Raw genomic sequence first — 24,380 nt, forward strand, 5'->3', positions numbered from 1 at the left:
CGACTGTCCCTGAGCACTTGCAGCATGAGCTGTGTGTACGTCGTACCTGTAACCTTACTCGTGCACATGAAACACAAGTCCCCAAGTTCCGAGCTTTGGTAATTAAATGCTACAGTCGTATTCTACAGAGAAACTGAAGGAGGTCAAAGGCATAGCTCAGGCGGTAGCGTGTTTGCCTACTGATCCAGAGTTAAGCTGGCGCATGGGTTCGATTCCCGCTTGGGCTGATTACCTGCTTGGTTTTTCCCGAGGTTTTCCCCAACTGCAAGGCGAATTTCAGGTAATCTATGGCGAATCCGCGGCCTCATCTCGCCAAATACCATCTCGCTATCACCAATTTCATCAATGCTAAATACTAAATTACGTAGTAGGTGATGTAGCGTTGTTAAATGACCAAGTAAAAAGCTCAACTATGTAAACAAGTACAAACCCATTGCAATACACAACAGTAATAACAAAAAAATATTTTTATATTAATAAAAACGAAAAACATATTACCAAAGGATACAAAAATATGTATCTATGCTTGAACCGGAGATCTTCTTAATTTGACCTAAACAACTTAACTTAACCTAATAGTCATTTCAGGGCCGAAGTTCTCATTTTTTCTCTATACTTTAGCACCTTTTACGTCCAGATTTTTGCATACTTCAGATCCATTAACATCTTTCTATAAACATTAATGTTGTAGGTTAAATTAGGTTAGGTCAGCGACTATTCATGTTCATTAAGTGCTTTCAAAAGTTCAAGTAAAATTCAAGAACATGGTGACATATTCGATAAACAATACGAATATTTCACAGAAGAGCACTTTTTTTTTTCAGTGAAAAAAAAAAACTCTGTTTAGCATCATTTTTACGTGGAACATATCAACGGATCATCCGTCGGATGTCACACGAGAAAATGACTAGTCTCTTTTAACGAATATCATGCATGATTCGCATCACGTTTTGGACGATTAATAAAGCATACCAATCATATTTTCTAAAAATGGTAGCACGTACTGCACACTTACCGATTTATACAGATATCGTAACCAACATCAGCCTAGTAATAAAGAAAACCTACAGAAATGTCATGTTTTTAATTTTTTGGTTGTTTTCCACTCACAGCATGAAGGTGACATAACATCTGCAGCTGAGACCAAGAGGACTCTTGCACTTCACTGCCATGATGTTGGCGAACTTGAAATATAAGTCTAGCTAGTGTTGCCAATTCAGCGGCTTTCGTACGAGATGTTAGTTAAGCGACTAAAATGTATGCAATTTGTATTGCTGGTATAGAAATTTTTGCGATTTTTTTAACACTCACAGCGGAAAAATAGTCAGCTTTTACATTAAAAAAAATAATATAACAATTTAGCGACTTCTGCACCGTCTGGTAGCCGATTTTAAGTTGCTGACACTGTGGCTCTCGTTCTTGTACACATGGGCAAAATGTAGTATTAATTTTCTTTAATTTAAATTAATTTTTCGTGGTTAAAATGAGTTGTGCATTACTGTGAGAAGGCTTTATTAAAAGGTAAATGGTTTTTAACTGCAAAGTTAAGTTATTTTGTTCTTGGAAGATGAATATTATAATACAGTACTAAGATTGAGGTTAACTTATTTAGTAAAGCTGTTTTTTTCCACGTAAAGATTAATTTTTGGTCCTACAGAATATATCTGTTATGGTAACAATGATTATTAGAGGAGAAAAATTCGCTCCGACGCCGGGGATCGAACCCGGGTCCTTGGTTCTACGTACCAAGTGCTCTAACCACTGAGCTACACCAAAGTTCAATCCACAGCACCGGATCGACTCCCTAATAACAAAATGTCTTATTCCTGCATCTGAGCTTCAGGATGACATTATGACATCCATGGAAAATTTTTTCGTGCTTTGCTTAGAGTTGCCATACCTTGACTGAAGGAAACTGGGACAAACAGACTAATGAAACTGTAATGTATGTTAAGGAAGGTATGATCACGCCTAACATACAATAAATTAATTTAATTGAAACAAAAATAATTAAAATGTATGTAAAAGATACAAATACTATTACTTTTCTATAGAGTCCAAATATTTGCTGACCATTTTCTGGGACTGATCTGCTAAACATGACTCATTATGCAGAAAGTTTGTACATAATCTATCTTTCAAATACAGTAAAATTCCAGTATTCTTTAGTGGAAATTTAAGTGCACTGCATGGTACTTTTTAAGTAACAGTTTTATACTAAATTTGATGTATTTTGATTAAAATTAACATAATCCGTGATTTTCGAGCTTCTTTGACTATCCAATTGGGACAAATTTTATGTTCCATTTTGAATCTTGCGTACACTACTTTTAACACTTGAATATAAGTAATTGCTTAACTAGCGGACTTACTCGTGTTAATTATGTAAGTCTGTGTGGCTTACACAATTTGACTCCACTTTTCAACAATCAAACGCACCCACACAACAGGCAGAGAAGTTCGAGATGACGGCGAGATCTAGTAGTCTCTGAGGATGGTGTGATGAAGCACCGAAACAGCTATAAGCCGCACAGACTTACATAATTAACACGAGTAAGTCCGCTAGTTAATTACTTAAATTTTATGTATTTAAAAATGGGACATTCCTGGTTTTCTGGGACATATGGCTACCCTAGCTTTGCTAAATGTGCCTTAAGCTGCGGTTTGTTTATGGCGATCATCACTGGGCGCACATTGCTGGCGATTGTCGCCAGCAGTTGCTAGAAGTTAAAATGAATGTGCACAGTTTCTTTACAGCGATGATCGCCAACATAGATCATTGGACGCGACACAGATCGCTGGAGGTTGCTTCTGAAGCAAATTCAGGACACACATCGCGGCATACATGTTCTATAATCGATATTCAGAGAAGGCCATGTAGAAATATTGAATAGAGTTATGGCAGCATTGAGAATTGACAGTGATGTACACTGATAAAGAAAACCACTTCCTGATGATCATCACCAGTGATGTGCGTCTGGCGATGATCGCCATAAACAAACCATAGCTTCATGCAAATCTAGTGTTTCAGGTAAAGCTCCCTGTAAAGTACATTTGAATAATTTGAAGGGAAAAATTGTTCCGGGACCGGGTATCGATCCTGGGACCTCTGGTTGAACATACCAGCGCTCTGGCAACTCAGCTACCCGGGAACTCCACCCGACATCGTCTCAACTTTTCCCTTTATATCCACACAACTCGTGTGGGCTGACGAAACGCCAGAGACCCACATCGAGTGCACACAATCTCTGTGTGACTTGAAATTGTGGTTTTCTGTTAATGTACACAGTGACGTATATATTATGCAAATCTAGTCTTTCAGGTAAAGCTCCCTGTAAAGCAGATTTGAATAGTTTCAAGGGAAAAATTGTTCCGGGGCCGGGTATCGATCCCAGGATCTCTGATTGAATGTACCAGTGCTCTGCCAACTGAGCTACCCGGGAACTCCACCCGACACCATCTCAACTTTTCCCTTTCTATCCACACAGCTCGCATGGGCTGACGAAACGCCAGAGACCCACATTGAGTGCACACAATCTCTGTGTGACTTGAAATTGTGGTTTTCTGTTAATGTACACAGTGACGTATATATTATGCAAATCTAGTTTTTCAGGTAAAGCTCCCTGTAAAGCAGATTTGAATAATTTCAAGGGAAAAATTGTTCTGGGGCCAGGTATTCAAACCATAGCTTTACATTTACCAAGCAGAAATATCTCATTCATTAATGTTTTCTGCTTTTTTTTCAGTATTTCATCATCCATATTCCACATGTGTTTGGAAATAAACTATTAACAATGCCACGAAACCTGAAGACCAGTGAGGATAACTGTGTCTATATACATTTTATTGATATTGAAAAAAATATTCAAGATAAGTTGCAAGTGATGTATAGAGAAGATTGTCAATTTTAGGGGAGAGATTTACAAAACTGATTCGCTTTTTCTGATGTAGAAGTTTTTAATATATATATTTTTATTCTAGTTCTCAGTAATCAGAATTGTGTTCACTTCATACCAGCATCAGTTTGGTGGTTTTTGACCTGTTGCAGAGTTGCGCAACCACCACCTTTGCCACCAGCTTTTTTTTTTATATAATTTTAATTGAATTATTACTTCTCACAGCAGCATTTCAATTAAATATTTCTGAACAGCAATTTGTTTATAGCTTTCCAAGTCAACAGTGACAGCTTCTTTTCTGTTTTGTGTAATGAATTGTGGCAATTAGTCTGCCACCCAACAGAAGACTAGACTTCTCATTTATTTCTTGTGCGTGTGCATCTAGTCTAGCTATTTTACAATTAAGCTCTGCATTGCAGATGCTGGTGGCAATTGAACTGCAGCTTTTATGAGTGTGACAGGCGATTAGTGTTGTTGCTGTTAGTGTGGTGTATTTAAACTCGAAAGTGATTCAAGTAATGCATTTTCAACATGAATTCAGTGTCAAATTTGTTGTTAAAACCCTTCAGTTTGCATTCTATGGAAGAGAAGTTAGAAATTAAAGCTTTGGGACGACCTGTTCCAGAGTTAAACATAGAACAGACTATTAAGAGTAAGAACAGACAATACATACGCAAGTTCAATGCATCGATTTATGATAAACATATTTGGATTTGTGGCTGTGAAAAGAGCAATTCATTATTCTGTTTTCCATGCTTGTTGTTTGGTGGTGAGTATATATGGACTAAAACAGGCGTGACAGATATAAATCATCTGACAGACAGGATCAGAAAGCACGAGACTTCAAAGTCGCACATTAAAAATGATCTAAGTCTGTCATTGTTTGGGAAATTAGACATTGCAAGACAGTTAGACAGTGAATACAGAAACTCAGTGCACTTGCATAACGAGAAGGTGAAGAACAATAGATATGTCTTAAATAGCATTGTAAATTGCATAAGATTCTGTGGTGCATTCGAGTTGGCACTAAGAGGACACAACGAAACTGAATTCTTAACTAATCCCAGTGTTTTCGGAGGGCTGGTGGATTTCAGTGCAGAGCTTGACCTTTCCTTAAAGGCGTATGCAGAGAAGGCTGCTGCTTTCAAGGGGACTTCTAAAGCAGTACAAGATGAAATCCTCCAAATTATGCTCGAGGTTTGTCAGGAAGGGATAGTAGGAGAGATTCGTGAGACACATTTTGTATCAATAATTGTAGATGAAACTAGTGATGTTGCCAATACAAATCAAATGGTTGTCCTCCTCAGATATGTCGTGAATGGGAAGCCAACGGAAAGGTTTTGGAACTTTGTCACACCTCAGAAACATGACACTAAAACCCTAGCTTCTTGTCTCTTGAAAGAACTTGAAAGTCTGGGTATTAACAAACAGAAATATAAATTGATATCGCAGACTTATAATGGGGCAAATCTAATGAGAGGCTCTTTGGGGGGAGTTCAGGCAATTCTGAAACAAACGTACCCTCAAGCTGAATACATACATTGCTACACTCATCAACTGAATCTGGTGATGCTAAATGCCGCATCGGTTAATAGGAATGTGCGCATCTTTTTTGCTGATCTTCAAGGGATATGTACATTCTTTTCCAATAGTCCGCAGAGGACTGCGATGTTGGATCAAGTCGCAAGAAAGCGAATACCTCATTCGGTTCCCGCCAGATGGAACTTTCATTCTCAAACTGTGAACACAGTGTTTGCATTTAAGGAAGAAATAAAAGAGTGTTTGAGGGTTATCTTAAATAGCGACGAAATTTCAAACATAAATACCATATCCCTTGCGTCAGGGCACATAAAGACGCTGGAGAGTAAGAACTTCACATTTTGGCTTTCTTTCTTCCATAAAGTTATGCCACATGTGGACATTCTTTTCGGTCAACTGCAAAAAAGAAATGTTGAGCCATGGCAAGCTAGAAAGTGCATTAGTGCTTTTGAGGAAAAAGTAATTGCAATTAAGGAAAAAGTTGTACTAAATGTCCCAGAGAACACTGTGAATGAGACAAATCCAGAGAGCACTGTGAACGAGGCAAAGAGGAGGAAAACTGACAGTTCAGAACTAAAGAAAGAAGCAAAAGAAGTATGTGACATAATTATTTGTCAAATCAAAGAAAGATTTAAATTCACAGGCCATCTAATTGCAGCTACATTATTCCAACCAGAAATGTTTCCGCAATATGACACTTGTTTTCCTGACAGGAGCTTGAACGAGATCTGTGTAGTGTACCCCTTCATTGACTCAAAAAAAATTAAAACGGAGTTATCCGTAATTTATAGCACCGAAGAATTTCATACTATGTCTGGCGCTATAGGTTTGTATGATTTCATAGTTTTGAACAGTTTGGAAGAGACTTTTAGTGAATGTGTGAAGTTGCTGCAAGTGCTGATAACCATTCCCATGACGACGTCAGAGACCGAGCGTTGTTTTCCTACACTGAAGAAGATAAAAACATTTGTGAGGAATACTATGGGACAGGAAAGGCTTTCGGCATTAGCAATGCTTTCAGTGGAGAAAGACTTTATCATGAACCTTTCAAATTTCAACCAGAGAGTTATTGATAAGTTTTCTAATAGCAAAGACCGTCAAATGGATTTCCTTTTTAAGTAGAACTAAATGTTTTCAAGAAAGATGTTTATTGCACATTCAGTATTATTCGGTATTTTAATTTTTGATATGACTTTATTAAGATCTGATTCTGTAAATAGTTCTGTGGCCAGGAGGAAAAAGGTCTTAAGTCAATTTTGTGTGAAAATGAGATTTTTAGTTATTCTGAGAGTGGAAACAATTCTCTACAATCTGGTAAAACTGTTAAAGTCAAATAAGACTCCTGACTGGATTTACAGAGTGTTACCAAATGTCCTAAGTACTTTTTGAATCGAGCACACACAGAATAAAGGACTTAAGAATATTTAATACTTTATTCCTTACAGACCATAACATGTTTACTTTCCATGCTTCCCTATTAAAAAGGTCTAAATTGTATTTTAGCCATTTTATCACATACTGATGCCCTTTCCTTTTAAAACTTTAAGTACCAGGGTAAACAGTCCTATAATTGTTTAAGACACATTTTGCATTCCTAATAATTTACATTTCTCATTTATTTTGACATGAAAAAGATCTCATGTTTAAATAGTCCCTTCTACTCAGTTTGGCTTCTAGTCTTAAAAGGGCTTAAGTGCGGCTATTTTTGGAAATAACCAAGAAAATTGTTAAATGAGCAACATTACCTATTTTAGAAGAAATATAAACAAATAATATCCAGGAAAAACCTCTTAATTAAAAAACTCTATAATTGATACCTATTTCAATCTTTCTACTGCTCTCCTGAAAAGTATAAAATTTTTACTTAAGACCTTTTTCCTCCCAGCCACAGAGTTTATTCATATAATTCCATTGTAAATAGAAACAGAAACTATTCCTTATATTTTGTTACTCATTTCTATCTTTTGGAGTTGTGTTGCATGACTTGAGGTTATACGTACGTGAACGACCACAAATATTATCAGAAAATGGAAGCTCTGAATTTCTAAAATTTTATAAGAAAATGAACTCAAAATTGGATAAAAATTACAAGGTACCAGAAGAAGACTTATTAGAACTTAACTATCTGATAAAAGTATAAAAAAGGTTACTAATAATATTTTTCAAACAAGTTCTATCGACGTACGAAAAAAAAAATCTGCGGTTACTTCATTGGTAACCACAACATTGTTATGTTCTCTCTGACATCTTTAATATTTTTCCTGCATGTAATAAACACTTATTTCTGAAAAGTAGACTACTCTCAGACATGTAGAGTTGTTTATTTTAATACAGTTAATTCTTATATATTGTTCTATATAAAATGAAGAGTCCACTGCAAGAATGATGGATGTCATTTGGAATGCATTTTGCAGGAGAAGCAATTGAAAGTTTGAAATGCCTTGCGCTCAAAGCTTAACTGTGATTTTCCGATCATTACTGGACAATGACTATCAGTGTTAATGCCATATAACTCTGTATGTACATTCTATATGTCTTAAGCTATGCATTGGCAGTCTTGGTTCATTTTCGACAAGAAAGTGACATCCATCATTCTTGCAGTGGACTCTTCAAATATATTACAATTTACATAATGTTTTGTGACCTAATTTTTCTATTTTCAAAGAAATGGGCATTATTGTAGTCCATCTTTTGCATAAATGCATGTTACATCAGTGTACAAAATTTCAGAATTCTATCTCTAATGGTTGTGGAGTTATGAAATAATATGTGTGAAAATTTTCAAATTTTGGAAAATTTAATTAAAAGTCGTCGTTGTCTTCCTAACAAGTATTAGGTCGAGTGGCCTGTTGCGGTCTGCAACTAGAATTTTCAGTTCTCATTGTACCTCTCTGGGCTAGCAACCCATTGAGCTTCATTTTCACATTGCTTTCAAGTCTCAACAGAAGCCTTGGATGACAAAGATGGATTATAATTTAAAGTAAAAAGTGAATTCTTAAAAATATTATTAATAACCATTTTTTTTATACCTTTATCATATATTTAGGTTCTAATAAGTCTTGTTGTGGTACCTTGTGATTTTTATCCAATTACGAGTTAATTTCCTTATAAAATATTAGAAATTTAGAGCCTGCATTTTCTGAGAATATTTGTGGTCGTTCACATACATTATACCCTTGAAGGCTGGTTTCAGAATGTAAAATTTATAGCTACAAGTTTGCTGCAGTCACCTACAAATTATATCGCTAACAGCCTCTGCATTCAATAAATGGAAAGTGTGAGTGTGCTGGAATGCACTCTCTAATGATGATGTACACCAGTGATTCCCAACCTTTTTTGTCTTTCGTACTCCTTAACTAGGTTTTTTTTTACCACACCACTTATGTAAGATGTAATAAAACGATGTTGTATATCTAGGTTAGTTTCTTTTTTAGTTTAAAATAGAAACAAACTGGGCAAAAAGCAATATTTATTTTGTTTATTTTTTTATTTTATTGGGTTATTTTACGATTCTGTATCAACATCTAGGTTATTTAGCGTCTGAATGAAATGAAGGTGATAATGCCGGTGAAATGAGTCTGGGGTCCAACACCGAAAGTTACCCAGCATTTGCTCGTATTGGGTTGAGGGAAAATCCCGGAAAAAATCTCAACTAGGTAACTTGCCCTGACCGGGATTCGAACCCAGGCCACCTGGTTTCGCGGCCAGACGCGCTGACCGTTACTCCACAGGTTTGGACAATATTTATGTTGTAATTTTTTTTCTGAAAATAATAATAATAATATAATGAAAACTAGTAACTCTTTCTTTCTTCCATATAGTTATGCCATGCAGACATTCTTTTCGGTTAGCTGCAAAAAAGAGTCATTGACCTGTGTCAAGCTAGAAAGAGTATTAATGCTTCTGGTGAAAAAGTAATTTGCAATTAGGGAAAAAGTTCTTATAAATATCATTAACATGTGTTTTATAATGTTATGTTTCAAATATAAATGTTACAAAATTTTATAGTAACAAAATAAAAAGATTACAATACGAAACACATTTAAAATAATTTCAGATTTATCTTTACGTCTATCATCAGGTATTGCATGAGACAACAAGATGTAATGTCCGCCATTACCAATTATCTTTGGTGAAGTCAGCCTGGTTGGCGCAGTTGATATAGCTATACCTGAGGTTGCGGGTTCGATTCTGGGCCAGGTTGATGGCATTTATGTGTGCTACAATGCGACAGGCTCTTGTGAGTAGATTTACTGACATGTAAAAGAACTCCTGTGGGTCAAAATTCTGGCACACCGGCAATACTGATATAACCTCGGCAGTTGCAAGCATCGTTAAATGAAACCTAACATCCATCCATTCTTTGGTGAACCCCAGTGTAGCCTGACACATAACCCCAGGTTGGGAACCGCTGATGTACACCATAAATATTAAACGTTTGTTTTTGTATCTCTATATGAATGCCAGTATGTTGTAAGTGAAATTATAATGGAATAAGTATTTTAATATAAAATTATATACTTCACACATGGAAGAAATATGGTGCATTTATTTTTCTTATTCACTTCATATACTAACAGCGTATTCTAAATCTCACCGGACCGGTGGACAACAATGCCGTCATGCTGCAGCGAAATAAGAACAAAACTGCTGGAAGATTCGATGGCTGTCATGGCGGCTGTGCAAGTTGTTGTAGCAAGATTTTGCGAAATTTCCATACTGTCATCTCGTTCAAAGAAAAGATAGCATAAACAATTTATTTCTTGAACCAGTAGTAATAACTGGTCCGTTGACATGTTCGCTCATAAGCCATTAACATATTGTTTTTACGTTGTGCTCATTACAAACAATACAGCAGAACACACCGCCATGACACAACAGTGCACGATGTCATTCGTCTGCTAATTCCCGCCCTATACAAGAACCAATCAGATTCACTGATGGCGGCTGATGGAGACTGCCACCACCTCTGCAAGTTGATGGCACCGGTGCGACACCGGTGGAGCATCAGTGACGTCAATGTTGAAATTCGGAACACCATAATGCCATCAGATTGCTCAGTGCTGAGATTCGGAATACGCTCTAAGTGACAAAAAAAAAAAAAGTGAAATCTACAGTAGAATCCTTTGTAACTAGCAACCATGGGACATAGCCAGTAGCAGATGACAGATTTTTACTGGTTAATTGAGAAACAGTTTTATTGGATATTAAAAAAAACATATTGGTACACTTGTGCAGAGATGCTACCATTTTGCAACTGCTGCTTCTTTGTTTTGCTTCTGCGCACATGGATAATACTGTCATTTAGAGGTAATAGCTGCAGACCCTTCATTCAAACTGAAGATACAAATGAACCAACAGGATTACAACGAAGAACTAAACACAATCAAATACATAGCACAAGAAAACTGATACAACCCCAACATAATAGACAACATAATACGTAAAACAAAACATAACCACAAAAAACAGAAGAATACAACACAAACACAAGAACACAAAAAATACATCACACTAACATACGAAAACAAAAACACACATAAAATTGCAACCTCATTCCAGAAATGAAATTACAACATCACATACAGAACAAATAAGACTACAAAAACAACTCAACACACAAACAACACAAACAAACAAATACAACCACACAGGCGTATACAAACTCAAATGTAACACCTGCAACAACTTCTACATAGGACAGACAGGCAGATCATTTCAAACACGTTACAAAGAACACATCACAGCCATAACAAAATTACAAAACACTTCCACATATGCAGAACACATCACAAATGCCAACCACACCTACAGAGACATCAACACAGACATGGAAATACTGCACATCCAACCAAAAAGCCAGAAACTCAACACACTAGAACAATATGAAATATACAGACACACGAAAACACACCCCAACGATATTCTCAACACACAACTCAATTTCAAAACACACACACTCTTTGACTCTATACTACGAACGCACCCTCACAGGAAACAAGAAGTGCCAAGACCAACAACGACCAGTTCTGAAGATGACCCAAAATAGGTCGAAACATGTTAAGAAAGTACGTTAGAATTTAACACAAGAAAGTCTTATCATACATATTCCTAAAATTTAGGTCGCTACTTCAATTTGTAATTTATTGACACTCTCGTATTTTCATTTTTTTGTTATTGAAAATTGCCTTTATTTGGAATTGCTGATTAATTGGGTGCTGGATACATGGGATTCCACTGTGTTATTTTTATAATGGTAAGTACTGATTCCCCCATATTTTCCCCAAACTAGTGGCAGTGTTATCTGGGAGTTCTGGTTTCCCTGTGGCAACCCGACAAATCTCCATCATTTCATTTCATCGGTGTAGCTTAGACCAGCTTCCTATGTTGCACCCTGGACAACGATTCTGTTATTTATTTATTTAACCTGGTAGAGATAAGGCCATCAGGCCTTCTCTTCCCCTCTACGAGGGGATTACAACTACAATATTCAGAATACAATTACAATTATAATTATAATTAATATTAAATTTACAAATACAATAGAAATCAAAGTACTAAAAGATTAACTGATTAAAAAAAAGCTAGACAGTTTATTGTAAAAGTTAAGAAGAGAGAAGCATTTCTTTTATTGATTAAGAACAATTTAAACCTACTCTACGCAGTAAGAAAATACTTAATACTCGTAAGTTTCCTTTTGAACGCTACTAAATTCCGACAGTCTCTGATGTCACTGGGTAGGGTATTCCACAAGCGCGAGAGCGAGATTGTGTATGATGATGAATACGATGATGTCTTTTGGTATGGCTAGTATGCGGCTATTTTGCGTGCGTGTGAAGAGATTATGATATGATGACAGGTAACTGAAACGGGAGGCAAGGTAGGCAGGTGTAGAGGTGTGAAGGACTTGGAAAAGGAGAACAAGAGAATGAAAATTTCTACGTTCGTTTAGCCGTAGCCAGTTTAGAGTTTGGAAGGATGGGGTAATGTGGTCAGCGCGACGGACATCGCAGACGAAGTGAACACAAGAATTATGAACACGTTGTAATTTTTGCGACTGGTTGACATTGAGGTCAGTCACTAGAAAATCACAATAATCGAAGTGGGGCATTACTAGTGTTTCCATTAGTATTTTCTTGAGTGATAGTGGAAGGAATTTTCGAATGCTGTTTAAGGAATGTAGTATGGAAAGCACTTTTTTGTTGATAAATTGGTTTATACGACTGATTTTATGTGGGTGAATGACGAACAGTCAAGTACCTGCCATTAGCAATAAAAAAAAGTTCAAATGGAAAGTAAAGTTAGATAATCCATGTCGTAGATTTAAATCATAATAGACCCCTGTACCTGGTAGAAGGCTCCAGGAAAACTTTCAGCCATTTATGGCCTATGTAAAAAACTGGAGCTACCATAGATTTCTACCATATCATACTGTACAATATCACATCATACCGTATCTTACCACACCATACCATATTGTATTGTACCATAGATCCCTACCATACCATACTGTATCTCACCACACTATACCTTGCCACAGTGGTTCCCAACCTTTTTTGACTGACAACATGCTTTACTGAACGCCCACGATATCGCGACATACTTATTTGATTTTATGGTGAAACAAGCGTTGAGTGACTTCTTTTCCTATTGCGGATATAATATCCATCTTCAGCAATCTTACATGTTGTACCAACATAACTTACGAGACATTACGCTAGTTTGCAATGTTCCAGCGGGATAGAAATTCGGCCATTTTCATACCTCAGGGAAGTGTGTAGGGGTAAGAAAATGGAGTGTTATGACAGGTTAGGTTAGTTTAGACTTTTATTATGTCTTACGTACTTATCTGTGACAGGTTAGGTTACGGTAGTTTAGGGTTTTGTTATGCTTTGTATAGGCAAATCTGTGACAGGTTAGGTTAGGTTAGGTTAGGTTAGTTTAGCATTTTAGTGACAGGTTAGGTCACTTTAGGCTTTTATTATGCTTTGCATATACGAAACTAACAGGTTAGGTTGAAATAGTTTAGTCTTTTGTTATGCCTTATATAGGCGAATCTGTGACAAGTTAGGTTAGGATTTTAGTGACAGGTTAGGTTAGGTTAGTTTAGGCTTTTATTATCGTCAAGATGAAGGTGAAAGCAATTGAGTGTGGCGCTCACTGCTGTACTTACAAATGCTGAGAAAAAAGGAAGGGGTTGTTATCTGTCTTGGAATGTAAGAGAATGCTTATTCGGGTACAACCCAGTGAGTTTGTGTTCAAATTTTGATAGACAGAGGAAGATGATATAATAATAATAATAATAATAATAATAATTTATCTCGCAGGAGTTCTTTTATATGCCAGTAAATCTACTGACATGAGCCTGTCGCATTTAAGCATACTTACATGTCATTGACCTGGGCCGGGATCGAACCCGCAACCTCGAGCACACAAGGCCAGCGCTATACCGACTACGCTACCCAGGCCGACTGAAAGTTGGAATTTTAGGATTGAAAGATTATAAGAATGAGAAGGGATGGCCGGGAGGTACTTCTCTATTGTATTGTTCACTGCTAGGAAGGAGTTGTTGTCCGTTTGGAATGTAAACGGTACAGGATGTTAAGAAAAACAGTAAACAGTTACGAAAAATAATGCAAAAATTAAAAAAGAAACTTAAAAATAGGCACTAACGTCGAAATAGGCATATTTAGGCACTATAAAACCCCTTTATTTATACTCGTACCTATATTTCCATGAAAAATGTAAATATTAAATCTCAAGCCTGTATGTATCAAGGAAAAAAAATAGGCTTTTGCCTAAATTCCGCTCTCTAGTCATAACTAAGGAGCGGATTTCTATGTAATTAAATATTATTTTTGCGTGTGATAAAACACAATTAACAAAGTTAAAAATTCCGAACATGAAGTTTCAAGTTTAAAACCCGAATTTTATTTCACGTAAAAACACATATTTTCACAAAAAAATTATGTAAATACATATTTTCAGGAAATCTATTATAAACACATAAATCTTGGAGTGTTTTTACTTAAATAATTTTTTTTACAAGAACTTTTAAACATTTTAAAACTAAATCAATTATGTCACTCAAAAGTACGTTATCTTTTTAAGAATTCTTGGTTGCTTCGTGTTTCTAAGCGCTGTGTGGTGTATCCGTGATCCATTTTCGTAATAGTATCGCCTCAAGTTCTGAGAACTGCTAGGCAGCATATCAGTGTTATTATTAGAGAATAAATTAACATGGACAAGGAGGAGAGATCTTGCAACACATAATTAGGAATGTTTATTGTTGCTGAAGATGATTTCATTCCACGCTTTGTTTGTGAAACACAACAGATAAGAGCTCGGGTAAGAACATTATTTAATTTAAACAAATCTTTCGCCTCTCTCTCATGTCTATCAAGTAAGGCAATTTATATTGTTGTGATTCCCTGTTATCGGGCTTCGTCAGTCGATATCCTTCAAGATATACTGAAAGATGGTTGTTTAAAAAACGATTTGGCTTTCCTATTAGCAAATCTAAGCTTTTTGTGTGACACCATAAAAAAACTCGAAACATCCAAAAACCTGTTGTCTGAAACAGGGAGGTGCGTGCCGTGGAAATTAAACTAGACTCGCTACCAGGTTCAGAAGTACAAGTACTAAGGGACAAATTCCAGAATGTGTTTGGGAAAAACAGTGGATATAAAAAAATGTGTAAAGTTGCTCAAGTATTGGAGGATGTGCCTGTAGGTGAAATTGACGGTGTGTGTGTTTGTGACATTCCTCTCTTTAAATATGCACGTCTGACGTCCTGTGATGTGGAAAGATCGTTTTCACAGTATAAGTCGTTGCTCATAGATAATCGGCATGCATTTGTGATGGAGAATTTGGAGATGACCTTTGTTGTTCACTGCAATTCTCGGCCAATACTAGCACTCAAGTGTGGTTGGTGAGTACCTAGTAACATTTTCTTTCCAAGCTAAGTAAGGTATTTTTGTCATATTTAAAAAAAATATTTTTTTTTATTTTTAGCAAATATTTTCGAACTTTTTAGCACATAAAAAATAAATATATTTACATTTTTTAACACATAAAATTCCGCTCTCTAGTCATAACATAGCACACCGTACCATATCATACCATAATATAACTTGTAATAGACCCCATACCGCACCGTTTCGTATCGTACCGTACCATAACTTTCCTTAAATTATATTTTATCCATCCCGTACTACACCATCGTTTCCTTATGTTATTTCATCCTCTAATTTGTTTTGTCACGCAGTGTGCTGTCTTATTAATTACAATAGAAATCCAAGGCTTTCAGCTGCATATATATTATTTGGCGTTTTAAGACATAGCCACGGCTGGCGCGTTGACTTTTTAACGACTTTTAAAACTTCTGGACTTCTGACTGAAGGTAAATGTAGCATTAGTGATGTGAGGTGAACTACCTGGCGATAAGAATCGAAGTGGTTGAAATTAATGGCAGACCTGTTGTAAAATGACAAATGCTCTGTCTAACTGTAGGTTTTGGGCATTTCCTGCTATTTTATGTAACTTTCCGACAATTGAATTGTGCGCAGTGACTTTCCGAAGGAGCTTTCGAAAGTAACGCAAAGTCTAATTTGCAATTAATTTGAACGAAGAGATGTTGGACGAAACGCTCAGAGAGTCGAACCTTGTACTTACAAAGAAACATCTTTATTCAAACAATAGTAATATGCGTTACAGGAGCGGTATGTTGAAGTTTTCATGTTCGAGGAAAAGTTTGAAAAAGCGAAACGTAGTTGAGCTTTTTTAATTTCCGAGAATTGAAAGAAAACATACCGCTCGTGTATCGTACATTATTTTGTGCGAAGATCGTTTATTACATACCTGAAAGAGGAATTTCTGATTAGTTGCAATGAAATCTCCATCTTGGTTTCTGTTAAATGACGGCATATTTGCAAAACAAAAATATCTATCTTCAACATTGTTGCTTTAAAATGTTTTCTGTGTTTACTATACTCCAGCAGGCCGTGATATACGTCTGTCTTCCCCCCCCCCCCAGTCTACGACGAGTCTGGAATCTTGTTGATTTTTTCACGGCTTCCTTAATGTTACTTGCATCACGAATGCAGTAACTTTGGTGGAGTTGTAGAGTTTACTTAATTTTTGCAAATATTTAAAAACAATAATTAACAGTGCAATTTGGGTGAAATTGCAGTGGTAAGTTTCCAATTTATAATTATTACTATATTGAACGTCTCTAAAAATAATATGTTAAAAGCCTAAAGCAGTAAAATCAATATGTCACTTAAGCGTTAAGAAGAGGGAAATTGTTGTGTGTGTTAGGCTGGGAATACTGAATGTGGAATTTTAGACTTTCCGCGGATTGGTTTTGTGCGGAAACCAAGCAAATACGCACGATCTCGCACAAAATATTTTTGTGACTATTTTTTATGCAAGTTATGACGTCATCGAGAACATTTTAAAATGGCAGAATATATTTTTCTTAATATCTGAAAGAGTATTTTTAAATTTACGTTTATATATATATATATATATATATACATACATACATATATACACAGGGTTAGTTGAAAGTCCCGCACTACCTAAATAACTTTTGAAGCATACGGTTCAGTGACATGAAACTTGGTATGTGAGGATAACCATATACCGTACTAAGAACTCAATAATGGTATTACCGAGTTTTTTCTACTTCCGGTTTAACCGGAAGTAACTCCAACTCTCTTATTTTAAATGGAACACCCAATATATTATTTTATTTTTGAATAGTACTCATTAAGAGCTTTTCAAAAATTACCCACACTCGATACTTCTGTACAAATTCAGTGTTACTAAATCAAGAAAACAGAAAAGTGTATAGAATATTAAAATAATAAACGCACCACCTAAATAACTTTTGAAGCATACGGTTCAGTGATATGAAACTTGGAATGTGAGGATAACCATATATTAAGAACTCAATAATGGTATTACCGAGTTTTTTCTACTTCCGGTTTAACCGGAAGTAACTCCAACTCTCTTATTTTAAATGGAACACCCAATATATATTTTTATTTTTGAATAGTGCTCATTAAGAGCTTTTCAAAAAGTATCCACACTCGATACTTCTGTACAAATTCAGTGTTGCTAAGTCAAGAAAACAGAAAAGTGTATCGAATATTAAAATAATAAAATACTCCTTCCTTAACAAAAACAAAACAAAGCTGGCTCACCTTCTAAATTATGTGTTCAAATTGGTAGCCCTCAGCTGCTTTACAATGTGTCACTCGATCATAGAAACCATTTAAGGAATGATTTAACCAGGCTTTAGGAATATCTTGCACCACTTCCATTTTTATTTAGCAACACTGAATTTGTACAGAAGTATCAAGTGTGGGTACTTTATGAAAAGCTCTTAATGAGCTTCATTCAAAAATAAAGATATATATTGGGTGTTCTATTTAAAATAAGAGAGTTGGAGTTACTTCCGGTTAAACCGGAAGTAGAAAAAACTCGGTAATACTCCAACAGTAATCAACAGTAACCTCACTAGCCGTTTTGATTTATCTAGAGAAAATCAAAACTCGAGTGGGATTTAATTGACTATTACACGATTAGAAGAAAGTATATAAAGATTAGAAGTAACGAAGTACTCCAATACAATAAAATATTAATTTACTTAAGAAAATACAACTGTCTTCAAATGTATTATTGTACCATCTCAACATTACAAATATTACGCTAGATGCATGCTAGATGGCAGTAGTGAGCAATGCCTTCTCGTCGAGAAGTTCTCGATCTATTATACACGATGGCAATGTTACTAGTCAAGAAGGCTTTGTTGATTCAGTTTCATTTTTATTAAAATGCAACATTCCACTTCAATTATCCGAATCCCAGTAATCAACGTCACTTGACAGATGATTTTCAATAAATCTTAATATTAAACAATCTCTGATACGTGACTATCCATAATATCATACAGCAAAAGCTATAACATAACCTAACTAATATACACAAGTGTTAGAAAAGTTTTAATTAACGACGATGACATAAAAAATAAACATGAATAATTTTAAAAGGAATAATTATTGAATGTACAATTTTCAAATTTGAATGTGGTTGGTGGTTCAATTGATGCTATATTGGACGTGTGCGTAATAGAAGTGGAACTCCTTGATTTAGGCCTACATGGTGTATTCAACTTATTCAGGATTTCCGAATGGTGCTCTTCATTTATTTGTAAATCGGATTTCAGAAGATGAATAGGTATGATCAGTGATTTTTATTAATTCTTGTTCTTGAATGCCAATGCGAGTCACATTTGAAACTGCTGTGCATCGACTGGAGTGGTTTGTAATTTTATAAATAAATAAATAAATAAATAAATAAATAAATAAATAAATAAATAAATAAATATATATATATATATATATATATATATATATATATATATTTGACGTCCAGACCAGCGCAGTTTCAAATGTTGGCAAACAGAGAAACAAATGCTAGGGACGCGATAAAATTAAACAAATGCTAGGGACGCGATAAAATTAAACAAATGCTAGGGACGCGATAAAATTAAACAAATGCTAGGGACGCGATAAAATTATGCGATAAGCAGCCATGATTGGTTGAAATACGTCCTTTCGTACCGTTTTATTTGTCAAAAGTAGTATGACGTAGTAAGAGTGTAATAGTCATTATAAATTAATGTTATGTATTTTCGAAAATAGAGCATTTCTAATTTTGTGCCTTTTTTGGCCCAGTGTGTATGAAACTGACTTTTTTGTTTAAATTAAATTCAATTGAAATAAATAGTTGTTTAAACTAGAAAGTTTTGAAATTGAAGTCCTGTATACATGATTGTATACACCTAGGAAAAAGTGAAAAATAATACAGGGTTATTCAAAAAGAAGGAGCAGATTGCAAACATTTATTTCTTCCGAACTACAAAAGATAGAAACTCAATTCCAACGTTTCAACGTTCCTGGACAGAGAAAGATTCAATGTTGTATGCATTCATTATGAGCACCATGTGTTACACGACAAATATCAAAACGGTGGCTCATTTCTTGCCACACACGAATCAGCTGGTCTCTAGCTATCGAATTCACAGCTTCAACAATTCGATGTCGCAGACTTTCAAGAGTGTCAGGTATAGGGGAGATAAAAACACGGTCTTTTACGTAACCCCACAGATAAAAATCGCGAGTGAGGTCTGGAGACCTGGGAGACCACCAGCGATGAAGTTGATCTTCTCCTCCTTCTCTTCCAATCCAACGTCCTGGAATGGTGTCATTAAGGTAACGTCGGACGTGGTTAGAGAAATGAGGCGGGGCACCATCTTGCATGAAGATGAAGTCATTATTAAACTGACGGCGAAAAGCGCGTTGAACTTCAATAATGGACTCTAGTTTTGCTCATTGCAGCACGCAAAATGCTTTTTCTTGTTGTGTCGCCATTTTACTACAGACAATCAACAGCGCCAATGCGGCCGTGATTGGAACTTCTACTCGGACTGTTCAAAATTTAAACTTTCATCTGTCAGAAGCGTTGGAATTGTGTTTCTATCAGGGGCGGCTCGTCCATAAGAGCTGCGGAGCTGCAGCACTCCCTGCTTTGACAGGAAAATAAAAATAATATTTATTTTAAGTTGTAGAAGAATTGTTAACAGCTTTTATTGGTAAATTGCTTTATATTTCAACTGGCCGGGAATATGTACTATTATCTTATGCATAATCTTTTTGCGCGTCGACTGTATTGGAATTGACACTGCATTCAAAGTCGTCCTGGGATCTGCAGGGTGGTCAGCTCATAGAGAGTGTGTCTTGAATGGTCAGGGGGTAGAGAGGTGAAGGGAAGCAGAAGGAAACTGCCGCTGTTTAAAACCCATATCTCGCTGCAGTGGCTTGCAGAGCCAGGCCACAAGGGTTCTTTCCTCTCCTCCCACACCGCTATTGTAATGCTGCGTCAAATGGATTCTCTATTCCCTTGAAACTTAATGACAACATTTTTATTTTTTCTTTTCACATACTTATTATTGTAGAATCTTATCGAGTTAATATAACGAAATTAATATTCTCTTTTGCCTTATTATTACGTATATATCCAGCCTCCAGCAGAACCTAATATTTGCCTTAACTCAAAATGATTGCACGAGTAGAATCCTTTTGATATAGCACGTAAAATACGAAAGAGACTTCTTTGCAGTTTTAGAAAATTGTTGACCATCAGTATATCTGAGTGGTGCTTTGGTGTGACGTCTTAGTACCGTAACTTAACCAGTGAAAATTTGCAAGCACGAGTGTGTGTGAATTACAGAATATTAATTTTATTTTTCTCAACTTTCCCTTGCGGAGAATATTGATGTAATGAAGTGAAATTAAAGGGTCGTCCATTACCCGACTTAATCTTACTTAAGTTTCATCCAGCCGAAATAGTGCATATATGTAAGGAAGTATAACAATGAAATTTACGCTAAGCATTTGTGGTTACGTGGATGTGAACAAAAAAAAAAAAAATCTGTATTTTGTTTTCCTTGCCTCCTCTTCGGTGGTGATGCTGCATGGACTAGGAGTGGTGTGACAGATTTAGGACATTTTCCCCTAGAAAGCAAAATGCACGAATCTTCGCAGTCTCACCTGAAAAATGTTGTTTCATTGGCTATGTTAGGCAAAACTAATATTGCTGCGCAATTAAGTGAAACGAACAGAACAAACATTCTCAAACATAATCAAGAAGTGAAAAAAAATCGTAAAATTATTTTAAAAAAATATTGATTGTATCAAATTTTGTGGCCAATATGAACTTCCCCTTAGGGGACATGATGAAAAAACGATTCGAAGAACCCTGATGTGTTTCGTGGGTTGCTACAGTTCGTGAGTAATGTAAACGAGCCTCTCAAAAATCATTTGGAACATGCCACTGTTTAAGGTTATTCTAAGACAATTCAGGATGAACTGGTAGATTGTAAGTTGAGTGTCTGCCGATCTGAAATTCAGACTGAAATCGATGGTATTAGTTTTTCTTAGGGATTAGCAAATGTTCCCACAGACATCTCCCAACTAAGTCAGGAAGTTTTGGTTTTTCGATATGTAGTGCATTTATTTTTGTCCTATACTTAGTAATAGTATCAAGAAGTGAAATTTGTATGTTCCGAAATCTACTGCAGCTCTCCCAAACCACAAGTTCACGAGCCACCACTGGTTTCTATCTTTTGTAGTTTGGAAGAAATAAATATTTGAAGTCTGCTTCTTCTTTTTGAATAGCCCTTTATTATCAGTCGAAGCTGGAAGAGGAAAATTTGTACAAAATCAAGGAATGAAAAAATCTCCGGAATCGTATTCATAACTCGTATAGCAATGAGGAAATGAGGAAAAAGGCGCCTCTTGATTTTACCGACCTGTTGACTTAGTGATAACTGTATTATCATCGTAACGATAAATTAATTCTGTATGCAAAGTGGACAATGCAGTAGCCTATTTATAGTAGACACTTTAACATATTCATTAATCATGTAGGCTATGCATTTTACGTCATGTAGCTGTCAGATGCAGGGCCCTGGTCTAATGCAGGGATGGGTATAACGGAGGGGAGGTAAATGTGATCCAGTTCACTCCTTCCACAATATTTCGGACGTGTTTACATCACATGAACTTGGCTTCTCTTTCTCTTAGGGCTGTATAAAACTAATGGAACCAGTGGCGTAGCATGAAATTTTGAGCAGGGGAAGCTAACTCAAGTTGTCTTTCATGCAATATGAGAAAACGTATTACAAAGATACAGTCTTAAAATAAATAGTAGTCAATTTCAAGTCAGCAGTCGAAGATTGGTTGGAACATCGTAAGTAACACCAATAAGGCATGGCCTCAAATGGTACGTAGTAAAATATGATTTCACGGTTTACACATATCTATTAACAAATAGACACGTATACGTATAACATTAGCTCACTCCCTGTCATAGTTAGAGAAATCACAATATTAGTATCATTACGTAAGTATGCGTCTGTCTTTTGGTTGTGTCCTTCATTGACAGCAAGGGAGTCGGTCATTTGTTTTTTAAAACACACTTTTGTTCGTAAGTCAGTCTTGATAATACAATTGTCCTAAAAAAATTCAAGTAAATTAGTGCCAGGAACTGTTATTTCGCTCATTATTTATTATATCAGCCACAATGCACACTAAAACTTCAACTGAACACAACTGACGAAAAGGGATAACTCGGAAACTACTTGTTTTAAATGTTAAAGCTAGCTTCTTGCAAGCCTTGCGACTAGGGTAGCTTAGTTAGAAAGGGATGGAAAATCTGCGGGGTGGATTACACAGAAGAAACCAATCTGCTTGGAAGCTGGTGTGTGCAGGCTTCTTGTTTACTGCTGCACCACAAATCATCCTGAGCTGCCGCATCACAATATTTAACGCGTAAATATAAATTCTATTAAAATTAATAAATAATTTTCTGCATAAACTGCAGGTTTATTATGAAATTATTATTAACTGGGGAAGCTGAGCTTTTTAGCTTAAACTGACGCTACGCCACTGAATGGAACATGCCATTACATTAAACATTTCAAATCAAGTCAAATATGTAATAAGCATTCATATAGCCCAGGCGTCTCAAGGCCAACGCATAAAAATTGTTACAGAGGGCAAGTGTAGATAGCGTAGTCAGCTGAAGAGATAACCGCAATACCCGAAGATAGCCCATCGCTGATTCATGTCACAAGCATGAGCGAACTAAGTTGTAACTGTCGCGGGAGAAATTCCACAAAGCTGCACTTTTGAGTTGTACTGTCACAATAGACGGTTGTTTTCGGAAGGAATAAAATTTTTTAAGTAGTTTGCAGTAATAATAATAATAATAATAATAATAATAATAATAATAATAATAATAATAAGCCGATGAGGGGTGGTCCTCCAGCTTGGGGGTTGGACGAAGGGCTAACAACCCATTACCGTAAAAAACAGCTGGTTACGAATCCTTCAAATAAGCCTCGAAATATGGGAAATGCGTGTTATTATTCGGTTGAGAAACTTTTATCATCCAGTCTGCTGTCGAAAAATCTGAAAGTTAGAATTTATAAAACAGTTATATTACCGGTTGCTACTTATGGTTGTGAAACTTGGACTCTCACTTTGAGAGAGGAACAGAGATTAAGGGTGTCTGAGAATAAGGTGCTTAGGAAAATATTTGGGGCTAAGGGGGATGAAGTTACAGGAGAATGGAGAAAGTTACACAATACAGAACTGCACGCATTGTATTCTTCACCTGACATAATAAGGAACTTGAAATCCAGATGTTTGAGATGGGCAGGGCATGTAGCATGTATGGGCGAATCCAGAAATGCATATAGAGTGTTAGTTGGGAGACCGGAGGGAAAAAAACCTTTAGGGAGGCCGAGACGTAGGTGGGAAGATAATATTAAAATGGATTTGAGGGAGGTGGGATATGAGAATGGATTAATCTTGCTCAGGATAGGGACCAATGGCGGGCTTATGTGAGGGCGGCAATGAACCTCCGGGTTCTTCAAAAGCCAGTAAGTAAGTAAGTAAGTAAGTAAGTAAGTAATAACAACAACAACAACAATAATAATAATAATAATAATAATAATAATAATAATAATAACTTTATTTTCTAAGTATATATTAATGAGTAAAAAGAAATCTGAAGCATGAAAAACCATACATGTTACGTAATTATTCAAGCACAAGGAACTGGCAACCCTACCCCATTATCTCCTGACCTAGTTGCCTCATATATGGTGTCTTATTGGTATCACTTGTGAGGTTCAGACCTTTCTTCGGACAGTTGACTAAACAACAACAATACTTCATTTCTAGTAAATGGTTTTTGGTATGTCTTTTTTTTAAGTTGATACTATATTTAATAAAATAAAATTCAATTAAACAATAATAATAAAATTACAATTAAACATGTTGGTTTTAAGGTACGTATTCTTACGAT

General features: G+C 35.9%; 2 protein-coding genes across 9 annotated transcripts in view; one reads left to right on the plus strand and one right to left on the minus strand.

Annotated features, from left to right (window-relative positions):
- Positions 1-24,380, minus strand: part of LOC138700997 (gastrula zinc finger protein XlCGF26.1-like) — a 194,247-nt gene that overhangs the window by 52,633 nt on the left and 117,234 nt on the right. For 3 of the 8 annotated variants that reach the window (XM_069827470.1, XM_069827469.1, XM_069827466.1), the window contains exon 1: positions 1,016-1,167. The exons of 1 other annotated variant lie outside the window; for it this stretch is intronic. The gene's annotated coding sequence lies outside the window, so the exon portion shown is untranslated. Of the gene's footprint in view, positions 1-1,015; positions 1,181-24,380 lie in introns of those variants that run through there. 4 more of the 8 variants (XM_069827468.1, XM_069827471.1, XM_069827473.1 and 1 more) reach the window with 4 other exon arrangements.
- Positions 1,229-9,973, plus strand: LOC138700996 (zinc finger MYM-type protein 1-like). The gene is made up of 2 exons (XM_069827465.1): positions 1,229-1,521; positions 3,747-9,973. Exon 2 carries the CDS (start codon positions 4,428-4,430, stop codon positions 6,555-6,557), a length of 2,130 nt encoding a protein of 709 aa, XP_069683566.1. The 5' UTR covers positions 1,229-1,521; positions 3,747-4,427; the 3' UTR covers positions 6,558-9,973.

Source organism: Periplaneta americana, chromosome 6 (assembly GCF_040183065.1).
Source record: "Periplaneta americana isolate PAMFEO1 chromosome 6, P.americana_PAMFEO1_priV1, whole genome shotgun sequence".
NCBI lineage: Eukaryota > Metazoa > Arthropoda > Insecta > Blattodea > Blattidae > Periplaneta > Periplaneta americana.

What these genes read in the sequence shown, in the direction of transcription:
- LOC138700996 (XM_069827465.1), top strand. Translation starts at nt 4,428, where the DNA reads ATGAATTCAGTGTCAAATTTGTTGTTAAAACCCTTCAGTTTGCATTCT.